The 16348-nt window shown below is 50.6% G+C and overlaps 1 protein-coding gene across 1 annotated transcript; it reads right to left on the reverse strand.

Annotated features, from left to right (window-relative positions):
• Window positions 1-11897: 11897 nt before the first annotated feature.
• On the reverse strand, window positions 11898-16348 carry LOC147079268 (uncharacterized). The gene has a single exon (XM_085954914.1). The coding sequence runs from the start codon at window positions 16072-16074 to the stop codon at window positions 14518-14520; it is 1557 nt and encodes a 518-aa protein (XP_085811040.1). The 5' UTR covers window positions 16075-16348; the 3' UTR covers window positions 11898-14517.

The following is a 16348-nucleotide window of genomic DNA, read 5'->3' on the forward strand; positions in this document are numbered from 1 at the left end:
TGTATGTCTGGCGGCCCTTGGTCGAGCCCGCCCATCTCGCCTGCCACGCCGTGTAAACGGCTTCAAAGACTAAGTTTGTTACAGTAATTCTGTAACTCACGCCCTCGGTTCTCAGTGGCGGTGTCAGAGGGACACCATTGAGTGTAGTGCTGATTCCCCTCATAAGGAGAAAAACCGACCCTCTCAGTTGGAGGTGCAAGTCGAGCGGCAGGACCCCCGCAAGGACCGCCAGAGCGTCAGTACTTACCGTTCGGTACGCCTTAGTAAGTCCGATCAGCGCCGTCCTCTGGCCGCTAAGCAGTGCTCTCCGAACGCAAGGCCGCACCGCTTGGGTGTGCCAAATGCTGGAGGCATAGCCCGCAATGCCCATGAAGACAGCACCATATGCAATCCTCAGCGCCCGCGGTTTGAGGCCCCAGTCGCATCCAGCCATGCGAGTCATCTTTTGGAAGGCTGCACGTGCCTTAGCGACCGCCTCAGTGGCGTGCGTCACAAAGCTCAGTTTGTTGTCCAGTATAATCCCGAGATAGGTCACCCTGAGGGAAAACCTGTTCGGGGTGTTATTAAAGCGGAAAGAAGGCGGTCGCCTGGTGATGTTGATCCTTGAACTGCCCTTGAGGAGGACAGCTTCAGTTTTTGCGGGCGCAAAGGTTAATCTGTTCAAGGTGCCCCACTCGGAGATCTTAGCCAGAGCACCCGACGCCACACGCTCAAGTCCCGCACGACACGACGACTCCACTAGGAGTAGTAGGTCGTCGGCGTACGCGACAAGCGTACAGCACCGGGGCAATGGCAGGTCAAGTATGTCGTCGAAAAGAATATTCCATAATAATGGGCCCAAAACGGAACCCTGGGGGCATCCCATGGTGGCCCTCCTGTTAACCAGGCTGGGGCCGGAATCATATATTACGTGTCTGTTGCCAAAATACGAATGTATCATAGCAAATAGGTCCCCGGGAATCCGCCTAAGCCGAAGCTTATGCAGATTAAGGGGCCACCATGCGGTGTCAAACGCACCAGCTATGTCAAGGAAGATGCCCGCCACAAGGCTCTCTTCCGTACTTTTAACAGTATCTAGGACCAATCTGACCGCGTCCTCGGTGGACCTCCCAGGCCTGAAGCCAAACTGTCTCGCAGAGAGAGGGGAAGAATCCCTCAAGTGAGCCTCCAATCTAGCGGAGATAAGGCGCTCTAGTATTTTCCCCAGTACCGGGAGGAGTGTAATTGGCCTATAGGCCTTCGGATCGTGAGGGGGTCGCAAGCCCGCCTTCGGTATGATCTTGAGGAGACCAATCTTCCAGCAATCCGGGAATATGCCCTCTCTCATGCAGCCAACGTACAAGCCAGTGAGCTCGTGGGAGGCCCAGAGCCATGCTCTTTTGGCAATTTCATTACTGATACAGGCGCTTTACCGCCTCGGAGTCGGTCAAACCAGTCCCCGACTTCTGCCCTGGTAGGCGTCTGCGAGCTCGGGGTCTCCAGAGGCAATAGGGCCTCGGCGCGGAGTCGGGTCGTCCTCTCGTCCCCCCCGTCCAGCGAGTCCTGCGGCACCAAGGCGTCCAGCAGTATCGTCGTGGACTCCGCAAAGCTTGCAGCAAATCCACCCCCCGGGCGCCGCATAGCCGCGGTGACTCCGACGGGGCGTGAGCCCCGCTTCATCACCCGGAAAGGCGGCCCCCACGGGTCGTGTCCCCCCATGTCTGTGACAAAACTCCTCCAGTGGTCCCATTTGGTTTTGTTAACCTGCTTTTTAAAGCGGGTTCTGGCAGTTCTGTGGGCGTCCCGCAGGAGCAAGAGCCGGTCAGCATCAAGTGGATGAGGACGGGGTTTCCTCGCCTTCTGCAATGCTCTGAGGGCGCGCTTCATGAGACGCTTCAGCTCGGAGAGCCTTGGCGTCCACCACGGGTCCAAGTTGGGTGGTCTCAGGGTGGTCCGTCCCAGTGCGGCCTCCGCAGAGTCAGTGATGCACTTGGTAATGGCAGCGGCCTTGCAGTTTGCGTCAAGTCCAGAGTAGTTCGGGCCGAGATGGTCAAGCCTTCTGCACAACTCAGCGTCAAACCCATCCCATTTCCCTCCGCTCGATCGAAAGCGCCTGGGAAGCAGGGCGCTCTCGGGTTGGCTCACAGGGGAGGCACCTCTCCCAGTCTGTAACGAAAATGTGATCAGTCGGTGATCGCCGACAGACGCGTCGGTGTGGACCTTCCAGTCCACGGCGAGCCTGTCAACGCCACTCGATGTCAAAGTGACATCTATATGAGCCTGGCCATTGTTGGTCCAGAAAGTGGCCGGCCCGTTAGGGTCGTTCTGTACCGTTAGATCGTAAGTCGCTAGGAGCTCCTCCAGTGGCTCGGGGCTGTCCCTCCCGGCTCTCGGACCCGAGGGGGCCCAGAGCCAGGATTGGACATTTGCGTCTGCCCCTATTATGATTTGCTTGCCGCGGCAAGCAATTAGAATCCTTTCCAGCTGCGCCGAACATAACAGAGTGGAGGAGCTGAATTTAAAATAGGCTGAAATTATTATATAGGAGTGTCCTCTGTTATCGACAATCTCCGCCACCGCGAAGAGGTCGCTGGACAGGTGGGAGAGATGCAACACAGCCAGCGCGGGGTTTAGTGCGTACAAGCACGCATGGGCCCCAGAACCGGCCTGCACAATTCGCCCTCCGCTCAGGCCACGATTGGGGCCGTAGTTATACGGCTCCTGGATGAGCAGCACGTCAAGGTTCAATTCCTTGGCTGTTCGCAGGAGGTCCGCCGTAGTGGCCCTGCCCTACCCACGTTCAGTTGGCCAAACAGGATCATTGGGGCGAGTAGTCGGTTCGACTTCTCTCCAGAGCAACGGCGTGCAGTCGCGCCGGACACTCAGGGTCACTAGCCGCGTGTTGGCTTGGCTTTTTGAATCGTGTGCAGGCCGGACCGCCTCAAGACCAGGACAATCCGCCCTGTCGTGACCCTCCACAGCACAATGCCCACATGTGGCAGCCTTGGCCGAACAATGTTTCGCCATATGGCCGTAGAGGTGGCATTTTGCGCACTTGAGTACGCCACAAAAGTCACGTACAGGGAAGGACTCCCATCCATGAAAGAGCCTGCTCTCTTTCAAAAGGGCCTCGTGCACCTTTCCAGGAACGTATAGCACCATGTGGCACTTCTCACCCCTTGGGCCGGCTTTGTGGCTAATCTTGATTTCGCTCTTTTCAGATTCTGTCAAGGTGAGAGAATCGCCGGTATTATCCACAATGGCTTGGCGGAGTTCGCCCTCCGTGGTGCTACTGGGGGTATTGAAAATTATCACCCTCGGTATTTTTCTTGCCGCAACCTGCGCCCGAAGACCGGCCTGGGAGAGCCCAGGAGCCTCCACAAGGCGTTTGGCCTCCTCAGCGGACTTGGGGTGTACAATGACTCCGCCGCCACGGATCATTCGGACCCCCGTAACATGAACCCCCAAGGCCTCGGGAGAGATAGCCTTTTTGACAACCTCCTTGGTGGTACAGGACTCCTGCCCCTCCTTCGTCGGGAAAAACATGACACCGGGCCTAGCAGCTGTCTTCGGGGGGACAGGTGGCCATGCGGTAGGGGCTCTCGAGGGTTGAGCGTCCCTTCGAGCGATGTCACTCCATAAGGATCTGGGAGGCGCGATGGGGGCCTGTGCGATGGCCTTAGTCAGAGAAGCACGGTCCTTGACTATAGCTTTATGGGCCTCTAGGTCAATGGCCATTGCCCACGACTCCGTGATTGCCTTTTGCAATTCAGTGGAGGCCTCGTTGATGGTTGCTCTGGGGACGCGGGAATCCCGTGTAAGGATACCCACTGCCCTCTTGATCGCCAGTGTGATGCGCGACGCCACCTCCTGGGACTCGCTGAGGATGCTAGCCGCATCCGGGCTCAGCTCCTCCTGAGAGGTGGACGCCGATCTAAGGAATGGTTCCTTATTCTTATCACTTTTTTTCCCCTTTGCCTTGGGGACCGAACCAGACTCGCCTGCCCCCTCGGCAAGGTCAGACTTCCGCTTCCTCATCGAAGCCCTGGAAGCGCCCACATCCACGGGGTCACCCTTAGGGTTACCCATCACTTGTCACTTGTCTTCAAACAAAAGGTAAATGTCACTATGCGCGACTTTGAAAAGTTCGCCGTAAACGCGTATAGCGTAAATACGGAACGGTGGCGAACCACCGGCCGCGTAACGAAAGTCACCAAAAATAACGTTAGTTGTGTCCTTTTTCACTTCGCTTTTTTAAGTGTAACCCACTGACTGCCCGGAGGCGAGTAATATCGTCTTCGGGTTTTAAATGTCTCGTGGCATTAAGCCTTCAGTTCACTTCACTTTTGGCACTTATTGTTTGTGTTATTATTTTTCAGCTTTATTGTTTGTCACTGTTTAAGCGAGGAACCGCATTTAGATAGTGTTTATCTCATTTCTCTGGTTTCCGAGTTCAGTTCAGCTTGTTAATTTAGTACTGAGGTGCATTATGATTTTAATCAGGTGGGTATTCCACAGAAAGTCTGTTATTGAGAATAAATAGGTACTTCAGTGACAAGAGACATGTTTTAAACTCCGCTCCTCCCACCTCGACATGGATATGCTGCTGCGATGATGCGCAACTGCTTACCATGCCACTACGGTGTGCCATTCAAAATGATTTTAAGTCCTCATTTGTCCCGAGCGGAGCCGCACGGGACTGGTGATACAGCCTGGCACCGAAGTGCTTGCAAACATGAATTGAAATGGTTCTTGGCAACTATCAATGAAGTTAAGAAGAGTCGTGAGAAGAAGCGGGGTTGTCCCGCTCTCCGTACGCTCTGGCGAATCTACTAAAGGCCTCAAAATTAGCCTCTGCCGCCACCAAGTCTGCGTGTCCCACTGGGCCCGAATGGGAGCGGACCCAGGCAAACAGCTCCGCTCGCTCGGTCTCCAAGAGTGGACAATCCCACAGCACATGCTCGACGTCCTGCTGGTCATGCCCACACGTGCACCCCGAGCCATGTCCCGCCAAGCCAAACTCATGCAGCTTGGACGCAAAATTTCCGTGACCAGTCATGAATTGACTGGTCCAATGATCCGGTAGTAATCTCCTGGTCATAAATCTTTCATTAACGTTAGGAAAAAAATTGTATGTCTGGCGGCCCTTGGTCGAGCCCGCCCATCTCGCCTGCCACGCCGTGTAAACGGCTTCAAAGACTAAGTTTGTTACAGTAATTCTGTAACTCACGCCCTCGGTTCTCAGTGGCGGTGTCAGAGGGACACCGTTGAGTGTAGTGCTGATTCCCCTCATAAGGAGGGAAACCGACCCTCTCAGTTGGACGTGCAAGTCGAGCGGCAGGACCCCCGCAAGGACCGCCAGAGCGTCAGTACTCACCGTTCGGTACGCCTTAGTCAGTCCGATCAGCGCCGTCCTCTGGCCGCTAAGCAGTGCTCTCCAAACGCAAGGCCGCACCACTTGGGTGTGCCAAACGCTGGAGGCATAGCCCGCAATGCCCATGAAGACAGCACCATATGCAATCTTCAGCGCCCGCGGTTTGAGGCCCCAGTCGCGTCCAGCCATGCGAATCATCTTTTGGAAGGCTGCACGTGCCTTAGCGACCGCCTCAGTGGCGTGCGTCACAAAGCTCAGTTTGTTGTCCAGTATAATCCCGAGATAGGTCACCCTGAGGGAAAACCTGATCGGGGTGTTATTAAAGCGGAAAGAAGGCGGTCGCCTGGTGATGTTGATCCTTGAACTGCCCTTGAGGAGGACAGCTTCAGTTTTTGCGGGCGCAAAGGTTAATCTGTTCAAGGTGCCCCACTCGGAGATCTTAGCCAGAGCACCCGACGCCACACGCTCAAGTCCCGCACGACACGATGACTCCACTAGGAGTAGTAGGTCGTCGGCGTACGCGACAAGCGTGCAGCAACGGGGCAATGGCAGGTCAAGTATGTCGTCGAAAAGAATATTCCACAATAATGGGCCCAAAACGGAACCCTGGGGGCATCCCATGGTGGCCCTCCTGTTAACCAGGCTGGGGCCGGAATCATATATTACGTGTCTGTTGCCAAAATACGATTGTATCATCGCAAATAGGTCCCCGGGAATCCGCCTAAGCCGAAGCTTATGCAGAATAAGGGGCCACCATGCGGTGTCAAACGCACCAGCTATGTCAAGGAAGATGCCCGCCACAAGGCTCTCCTCCGTACTTTTAACAGTATCGAGGACCAATCTGACCGCGTCCTCGGTGGACCTCCCAGGCCTGAAGCCAAACTGTCTCACAGAGAGAGGGGAAGAATCCCTCAAGTGAGCCTCCAGTCTAGCGGAGATGAGGCGCTCTAGTATTTTCCCAGTACCGGGAGGAGTGTAATTGGCCTATAGGCCTTCGGATCGTGAGGGGGTCGCAAGCCCGCCTTCGGTATGATCTTGAGGAGACCAATCTTCCAGCAATCCGGGAATATGCCCTCTCTCATGCAGCCAACGTACAAGCCAGTGAGCTCGTGGGAAGCCCAGAGCCATGCTCTTTTGGCAATTTCATTACTGATACAGTCTAGTCCCGGCGCTTTACCGCCTCGGAGTCGGTCAAACCAGTCCCCGACTTCTGCCCTGGTAGGCGTCCGCGAGCTCGGGATCTCCAGAGGCAATAGGGCCTCGGCGCGGAGTTGGGTCGTCCTCTCGTCCCTCCCGTCCAGCGAGTCCTGCGGCACCAAGGCGTCCAGCAGTATCGTCGTGGACTCCGCAAAGCTCGCAGCAAATCCACCCCCTGGGCGCCGCATAGCCGCGGTGACTCCGACGGGGCGTGAGCCCCGCTTCATCACCCGGAAAGGCGGCCCCCACGGGTCGTGTCCCCCCATGTCTGTGACAAAACTCCTCCAGTGGTCCCTTTTCGTTTTGTTAACCCGCTTTTTAAAGCGGGTTCTGGCAGTTCTGTGGGCGTCCTGCAGGAGCAAGAGCCGGTCAGCACCCAATGGATGAGGACGGGGTTTCCTCGCCTTCTGCAATGCCCTGAGGGCGCGCTTCATGAGACGCTTCAGCTCGGAGAGCCTTGGCGTCCACCACGAAGCCAAGTTGGGCGGTCTTAGTGTGGTCCGTCCCAATGCAGCCTCCGCAGAGTCAGTGATGCATCTGGTAATGGCAGCGGCCTTGCGGTTAGCGTCAAGTCCAGAGTAACCCGGATCGAGACGGTCGAGCCTTCTACATATCTCGGCGTCAAACCCATCCCATTTCCCTCTCGGTCGAAAGCGCCTGGGAAGCAGGGCGCTCTCGGGTTGGCTCACAGGGTTGACACCTCTCTCAGTCTGTAACGAAAATGTGATCAGACGGTGATCGCTAGCGGACGCGTCAGTGTGGACCAAGGCCTGAACAAAAACGATGCATGAGTGCGAGTGAGAAAGTATTCGGCACCCTTACGATCTCTGAGACACGCGCTAGAGTAAGATAAAAGGTCTACACATGTGTTGGTTAGTTTCCAACAATGTCGCTGGCAAATCGTGGTGAAACGCTTCAGAAAGCATCCATAACCGCGAGCTCGTGTTGCTACAATTGCATTTTTTTGTGGTAAACATAAAGTCAGTGGTAAATATTTTTGGTTAATTAAGTAGAAAAGATGGTTCTGTGTGTTGTCTTAAAGTGTGGTAGCCGTACTGATAAGCAAGAAGATGGTATTACGTTTCATAGGTAAGTTGATACATGTTCGTGATAATTTATTTGTATATTATTATATATTTTAATATCAAGTGACCTAGTGTTTTTTTCGAAATAACTTTAATTATGCATATCTTTATCGAATGGTTGCATTTTCACCGCTTAACAATACTATATAATGTAAAAAAATAGAAAATTATATTTTAATGCTGAACGTCTAGTGCGAGCACTTTGGGCGAGCACTAGCGAAATGATTATTCATAGGCGTCCGCAAAAACTGGGTATGTGGTTAAAATTGAAGTAACAAAAAACTGAAAAAAAATATTAGTAAAGATTACCTATAGTAGGCAATCATTTTATTGTTTTGCTAAAGAAATGGAATTTAGTATACATGTTGAAAAACTCCCGAGGAATAATCGATTTAGTGCCCTGTTTGTGAACATTTTTGCTTCGTGATTTCCTAAATGTAATTGGTTTATGAATGTTATTGTAATGTTGCTCCCTAATGGATTACAGATTCCCAAAATATGAACCAAAAAGGCAGAATTGGATAAATCAAATACATCGTGTCAATCCTTCCAGCTGGGCTCCGACTTCCAGTAGTTGTATTTGTTAAGTAGTTGTATTAATAAAAACATTTCGAAGCGGCATATCTTAAAAGAACGAAAAAAAGGGTATGCTTAACGTATGACGCATTGCCCACGCAATTTGAAGGATTGAAACATTTTTTGAGGGTAAGTAATTTGAACAAAGAGGTTCCATAATATATAATTTAAACGAATTACAATAAAATACCAGTTAAATGTGGCAACCGCTTGAACGAAAATACAAAAATAGATAAAACATACCTACTGGCATGATTCATTATGTATTTATAAAATTTTATTTTTAACAAAGCGTTAAATGTAGAAAAAAGTATTTTTTTTCAAAAATACGATTAAAACTCGCCGGTCCCGCAGAAAAACTTGGCGGGCCGCTTGCCCAGACCTGTTCTATATAATCCAAATATTATAATTTGTATAGGTTTTTTTTGCACGTCCTTCAACTTGTGTTTTAATAATCTGAATTTTTCAAAGTGATTTTCTTTGATCCATATTTTGTATTCGATTCGCTATTGTGCATGTCTATTTATATACTCTGTAGGTATATATTTTTAGATGATGTGATTTCATACCTTTGAATTATTGATACTTGTAAATTAATATGATAATTTGTCAGTTTAATATTGATTATACTCATGTACCTACTTAGTTATTTACTTTGTTAATTTTAATGTAAGTACCATATTGTTATGATAATTAAATAATAATACATTTTGAAGTTTCTGTATTTATTATATTGAAGATATCCACCAATGAACATCAATGAATATTAATAATATTCCGTTTCTCCCGCACGCCTATGGTCTCGAACGTTTGTATTCGTATATGTCCACTCACTCACACAACCAAACACACGGCAAGCAGCTTCACGTACCAAGGCAATGTGAAGCGTCTATCTGTATCTATTGTCTAAGGTGTGGACCTTCCAGTCCACGGCGAGCCCGCCAACGCCACTTGATGTCAAGGTGACATCTATATAAGATTGACCGTTGTTGGTCCAGAAAGTGGCCGGCCCGTTAGGGTCATTTTGGACCGCGAGATCATAGGTCGCCAGGAGCTCTTCGAGTGGCTCGGGGCTGTCCCTCCCAGCTCTCGGTCCCGAGGGGGCCCAGTGCCAGGATTGGACATTTGCGTCTGCCCCCAGTATGATTTGTTTGCCGCGGCAAGCAATTAAGATCTTTTCCAGCTGCTCCGAACATAACAGAGTAGAGGAGCTGTGTTTAAAATAAGCTGATATAATTATGTAAGAGTGTCCTCTGTTATCGACAATCTCCGCCACCGCAAAGAGGTCGCTAGAAAGATGAGAGAGGTGTAACACAGCCAGCGCGGGGTTCAGTGCGTACAAGCACGCATGGGCCCCAGAACTGGCCTGAACAATTCGCCCTCCACTCAGGCCACGGTTGGGGCCGTAATTATACGGCTCCTGAATGAGCAGAACGTCAAGTCTCATGTCTTCGGCTGTCCGCAGGAGGTCCGCCGTAGCGGCCCTGCCCCTACCCACGTTAAGTTGACCGAATAGGATCATTGGGGCGAGTAGTCGGTCCGGCTTCTTTCCTGCGTGATGGCGTGTAGTCGTGCCGGACATTCGGGGTCGTTAGCCGCATGCGAGTTAGGCTTCTTGAAGCGCGTACACGCAGGGCATTTGCTAGGAGCCTCAAGGTTTGGACAGTCCGCCCTGTCGTGCCCCTCCGCGGCACAGTGTCCGCATGTGGCGGTCTTCGCGGAACAATGTTTAGCCATATGCCCGAAAAGATGGTACTTAGCGCACTTCAGTACGCCGCAGAAGTCTCTCACGGGAAAGGACTCCCATCCATGGAACAATCGGTTTTCAAGCATGAGTATCTCGTATATTTTGCCCGGTACAAATAGTACCATATGGCATTTTTCGCCTCTGGGTCCGGCCTTGTGACTAAGCCTGATCTCCCTTTGCTCAGCCTCAGTCATGGTGACAGTGTCCTTAGTGTTTTCCACAATTGCCTGACGGAGTTCGTCTTCAGACATGTCGCTCGGGGTGTTGAAAATGATTACTCTAGGGAGTTTTTTCATAGCAACTTGTGCCTTGAGTCCAGCCTCAACAAGTCCGGGAGCCTCCACAAGGCGCTTGGCCTCCTCGGCAGATTGGGGTGGACGATAACTCCGCCACCCCGAATCATTCGGACCCCAGTAATATGAACCCCCAAGGCCTCGGGAGAGATAGCCTTTTTGACAACCTCTTTGGTGGTACTGGACTCCTGCCCCTCCTTTGTCGGGAAGAACATGACACCAGGCCTAGCAGCTGTCTTCGGGGGGACAGGTGGCCATGCGGCAGGGGCTCTTGCCGGTTGGGCATCCTTTCGCGCGATGTCACTCCACAGGGACCTGGTGGGCGCATTCGGGGTCTGTGTGATGGCTCTGGTCATGGCTGCTCGGTCTCTCACGATTGCTTTATGGGCCTCGAGGTCGATGGCCATGGCCCAAAACTCTGTGATAGCCTTCTGGAGTTCAATGGACGCTTCATTTATGACAGCCCTAGGGACGCGTGAATCCTGGGTAAAGATACCCACCGCCCTCTTTATCGCGAGTGTGATGCGCGATGCAACCTCCTGCGACTCGCTAAGTATGCTAGCCGCAGTAGGACTAAGTTCCTCTTGGGAAGTTGACGCCGATCGCAGGTTAGGGCCCTTGTCTTTTTCGGCCTTTTTACCTTTAGCTTTGGGGACTGAGTTTGAATCCCCAGCCCCTTCGGCAAGGTCAGATTTGCGTTTTCTGCCCAATGATTTGCCAACCCCCGTGGGGTCACCCTTAGGGTTACCCATGTCACCCGGGTTCACTCCACCTTGCTTAGCACTAATGTTTATGTTTTATTGTCAGTGTCTGTGTCACTTGCACTTATGCGTAGCGCACGAGACCCGCGCTTGCGCGGCGTCAGGAACCGACACCACGGTTACACAATCTCGTTCGCACAAATATTGTCTTATGTTTTTTGTTTGCACTCTTGCTCACTTATAGTTATTGTTTGTCACTTTGACCGTGCGAGGTCAGCGGGCATCCCACTCGCACACACAGTTTATATTTTAGATAATTTTGTTTATCATTTTAGTTCATAAATATACTCCAACTCAGTAAAATCACCCGTAAAATATTTTGATTTCTCTGACAAACAAACTGCAATAAGTTATCAAATTATTATAAACTACCAGTGACAAGGGACACCTTGACTACGCCCGCCACCTCCGACAAGTCCACGCGGCCGCGTTTTAGCGCAGTCGCCTAAGCATGTCTCTTCTTCGTGCCAAGCAAATTACTGATTTTACACCCTCATTTGGTGTCCCGAGCGGAACCGCACGGGACTGATTCAACCAAGCACCGCAGTGCAGAGAGAAAGTTAAGTAAACTATTCTTAGTTAACTTAGACAGTTAACATGGCACCAAAGTAATTTTATCATCTTAATTTTGTGAGTCGCAAGAGGAGTCGGGCAAGGCCCGCTCCACGTACGCTCTTGTGAATTTATTAAAGGCCTCAAAATTAGCCTCGGTTGATACCATATCCGCGTGTCCAATTGGGCCCGAATCACCATCTCTGATACAGTGGATCTGTATTTTACGCCCTCGATTCTCTGTGGAGGTGTCAGTATGACACCTCCGAGTTCGGTTTGCAATCCCCTTAGAAGAAGAGTGATTGCGCCTCTAACTTGGACGTGCAGGTCGAGGGGTAGAACCCCCGCAAGCACCGCCAGTGCGTCTGTCGACGTTGAACGGTATGCCTTTGTCATTGATATCAGGGCTGCACGCTGACCGCTTAGTAGCGCCCTCTGAACGTGAGCCGAAGACGCCCTCGTGTGCCAAACGCCGGAAGCATACCCGGCGATTCCCACAAAGATAGCCCCGTAAGCAATTTTTAAAGCTCTTGGCTTTAGGCCCCAATTGCTGCCGGCCATGCGCGCCAGCTTTTGATAGGCCGCATTAGCTTTTGCTACGCTCGTCTTAGCATGTTCTAAGAATGTCAACTTTTCGTCAAGAATTATTCCAAGGTATTTGACCTGGCGTGAAAATTTTATGTTCTCATCTCCGAAGCGGATTGTGGGGGCCCGCCTGGTGATGTTTATTCTGTTACTGCCCTTGAGGAGGACAGCTTCTGTTTTGTTAGTCGCGAAGGTAAGTTTATTTTCATATCCCCAGCGGAGGATGCGAGCCAGGGCATCCGTGGCTACACGTTCGAGGTCCGCACGGCTCGACGATTCCACCATAAGAAGTAGGTCGTCGGCGTACGCAACAAGCGAGCAGCCCTGAGGTAGTGGCAACGATAAAACATCGTCAAATACAATGTTCCAGAGCAGAGGGCCCAGAACAGAGCCTTGGGGACAGCCCATGGTGGTCTTCCTGTGTATCAGGTTGGGTCCATAGTTATAAGTTATGTTCCTATCAGAGAGGTAACTCTGAATAATGGCATATAGATTCCCAGGGATTTGCCTAAGCCTAAGCTTATGCAGAATTAGAGGCCACCATGTGTTATCGAATGCGCCAGCAATGTCAAGGAATATGCCAACCATTATATCTTCGCTCTTATCATCTCTTACATGCTGTAGGACGCATCTGACCGCATCCTCGGTAGATTTTCCAGGTCTAAATCCAAATTGTCTTACAGAGATAGGGCAGTGTTCTCTCATGTGATTCTCTATCCTTTCAGATATGAGCCTCTCCAAAACTTTCCCGAGAATTGGCAGTAAGGTAATAGGTCGATAGGCCTTGGGGTCATAGGGAGGACGTGGGCCAGCTTTTGGAATAATCGTAAGTAGGCCACTTTTCCAACATTTAGGGAAGACCCCCCTATTCATGCAGTCGGCATATAGCCTGGTCAATTCATAAGATGCAAGTGACCATACTCGTTTTGCTAGTTCATTATTTATGCAATCAATACCCGGCGCTTTGCCATCCGGGAGGCGGTCAAATACGTCCGATATCTCAATCATATTGGGTTCCGGAGAGTCGGGCACGTCCAGCGGTGATGCCGCAAGGGCTCGCAGCCGGCTCGTCTCCTCGTCTCCATCGTCAGTGTGTGCATCTTGTGGCATCAGAGCATCAAGTACGATGTTTGCAGATTCAAACATACCACCCGCAAATGACCCGTCAAGGCGTCGCATAGCCGAAGCGAGTCTACCGGGCCGAGAGCTCAGCTTCATCGCCCGAAAAGGCGGGCCCCAGGGATCATGTCCACCCATATTGGAGACAAAGTCACGCCAGTGCTTCTTTTTGCTTTTGTTAATCTCTTTTTTAAGTTTAAGCCTTGCTTTATTATAAATTGAAAGAGCAAGCGTTAATTCTGGGTTCGGGTGACATCTTTCTGAGTTTCCAGCTCTTCTACGCAGTGTCTGGAGCATTCTTCTCGCTTTCCTCTTTTCATGTCTGAGCCTTGTGAGTAGAGGAGTCCACCATGGCGCTAAGTTAGGCGGCCTCTGTGAGGTCCTGCCAATTGTTAACTCAGCTGATTGGGTGATGAGCGAGGTAAGCCCTTCAGCCCTGTCATGCAAATCAGCCCGAGGAGATTTGGCATTAGCCAGCTTATCGAGTCCCCTACCAAACTCTTCGTCAAGTCATCCCAGTTCGCACCCCTCGTCCTAAAGCGTCTGGGAAGCAGACCAGGCCCATTTCCGGGCGTCGAGGCAGTGTCCCCCCCAACACTTATCGAGAAAGTGATCAGACGGTGGTCGCTAGACGTCGCGTCGGTGTGGACTTTCCAGTCCACGACGCGCCGAGTAACGCCACTTGTTGTCAGAGTGACATCGACATGTGATTCGCCATTTAAGGTTGAGAAGGTGGCCAACCCGTGAGGGTCGTTTAACACCGTCAAGTCAAATTCCGCAAGGAGCTCCTCCAATGGCTCGGGGCTGTCCTTTCCCTGTCTCGGCCCCGTTGGAGCCCAGAGCAAAGATTGGACATTTACATCTGCCCCTATTAAAATCTGCTTGCCGCGGCAAGCCCTTAATATTACTGCTAGCTGCTCTGTACAAAACAGGGTAGAGAAGCTATATTTAAAGTAAGCAGATATCACTACGAAAGAGTGCCCCCTGTTATCGGCAATCTCTGCCACTGCAAAGAGCTCACTCGAAAGATGGGAGAGACTCAGCACACTCAGCGCGGGATCGACGTAATATATACATGACAAGGCTTTCGGGTTGTGCTGGACGATGAGTCCCCCGCTGAGGCCCCTGTTAGGACCAAAGGCGTAAGGCTCTTGGATTAGTAGCATGTCCAGGTGCTCTTCGCTGGCAGCTTTTAGTAATTCGGCTGTGATGGCTCTGCCCCTAGCCACGTTCAGTTGCCCAACACGAATCATTCTGAACAGTAGTTGGTCCTGCTCTGTTCTTGTGCAACTGCGTGCATTCGTGCTGGGCACTCAGGATCATTGACTGAGTGCGTGTTTGGCTTTCTGAATTTTGTGCACGCTGGACATTTGGCTGGTTCATTTGCGTTAGGGCAGTCAGCTCTGTCATGCCCTTCCGTCGCGCAGTGGCTACAAGTGGCAAGCTTGGAAGCACATTTACTTGCCATGTGGCCATATGTGTGGCATTTGTTACATTTAATCACGCCACAGAAGTCCCTGATCGGGTAGGATTCCCAACCCATGTATAGGCGACCCTCCTTCATAAGTGAATCGCGCACTTTTGGTGGGACCGTGACTACCATGTGGCATCTCAACGTTCTTGGGCCTGCCTTGTGGCTCATTTTTATTGTGTTTTTGTCTTCTTCAGACAAGTCCACGTTTTTGGTATTGGCAAGAATTGCTTCTTTCAGTTCATTCTCAGTGGTGTCAGCTGTAACATTGAAAATGATTATTCTGGGCAATCTCTTGCCGGCAACATGTGCCTTTAGCCCGGCTTCTTTTAGGCCCGGAGCTGTCAATAGTAATTTTGCCTCGTTCTCAGTTCTGGGGTGGACGATTACACCGCCCCCTCTTATTTTCCTGAGGCCCGTGATTTGTATTTTTAATTTGTCCGGAATTATAGCCTTTTTGACGGCTTCTTTAGTTTTGTCAGAATCTTGGCCCTCTGTGGTTGGAAAAAATAAGACCCCTGGCCTGGCGGCTGATACGGGAATGGCTGGCCATGACGTTCCGGCATTTGTCACTTGAGCGTTGCACATCGGTTTTGGATGTGCACCTCTACGTGCAACAACGCTCCATGGTTCGTGGTTGGTATTAGGTCTAATCTTGGCTGGTCCTGGCTCAATTGGTTGGACGGTTGGCGTGGTTCTGTCTTTGATAATAGCCTTGCAGGCCTCCAGCTCAATGGCCATTGCCCAAGATTCGGATGCTATTTTGTCGAATTCCGCGCTTATAGCGTTGTATAATGCGTGACTTGTTCGTTTGTCATTTTTTATGATCTCTAGCGCCTTTTTTGATATTTCAACGATATTTTTAGCGCTTACGTGTGATGGTGTTAGTGTTGTTGGTATTAGAACATTTGCCTCTGTATTCTCTTTGGCGGCTTCTTGGTTGTCTGTCTCAGCGTGGAACTGGTTATCCTTGTTTTTTTCCACAACCTTCTGTTTATCTTTATCCTTTTCCTTGTTCTTAATCTTGTCCTTATTCTTATCTTGGTCTTTATCTTTGTCTTGATCTTTGTCTCGGTCTTTCTCCTTGTTTTTCTCCTTCTCCTTTTCCTTATCTGGCCTTGGTGTGGACGTGAAGCCCACTCCCTTGTCTGTAAAGTCTAAGATTTTCTGCTTTTTAGACTTGGCCGCGGCCTCGGCCCTCGTGATTCTAGTTTGCACATGCTCTAGAACCTCCTGCCCCGAGTCGCAGTCTGTCGATGAGGACAAGTAACTGCACTCGGCATATGACAGTTCCATCCTTTTGTGGGGAGCGGGGTCTCCTTTTGGGCTTGACATTTTGTTTGGAATGTCCTTGTATGATTAGGTTAATTATAGTAACTTACTATGATGATTGTTTGTGGCACTTATTACTAGTTTGTGACTTATGTACTAGCTTAGGATAACTTATGGTAGGCTTATGGTAACTTAAGATAGTTTGTTCACTTATAGCTAGCTTAGCTTACTTTGGTATCTTAACTAAATAACTTAACTTAACTTAACTAAGCTTATATTTATAAAATAAAGTTTGTTGCTTACGACCACCCACAATAATACCAATAGGACGCAGTGC

The sequence above is a fragment of the Rhyacophila brunnea genome, unplaced genomic scaffold, assembly GCF_057557595.1.
Source record: "Rhyacophila brunnea isolate RB1 unplaced genomic scaffold, BYU_Rbru_1.0 scaffold_10, whole genome shotgun sequence".
NCBI lineage: Eukaryota > Metazoa > Arthropoda > Insecta > Trichoptera > Rhyacophilidae > Rhyacophila > Rhyacophila brunnea.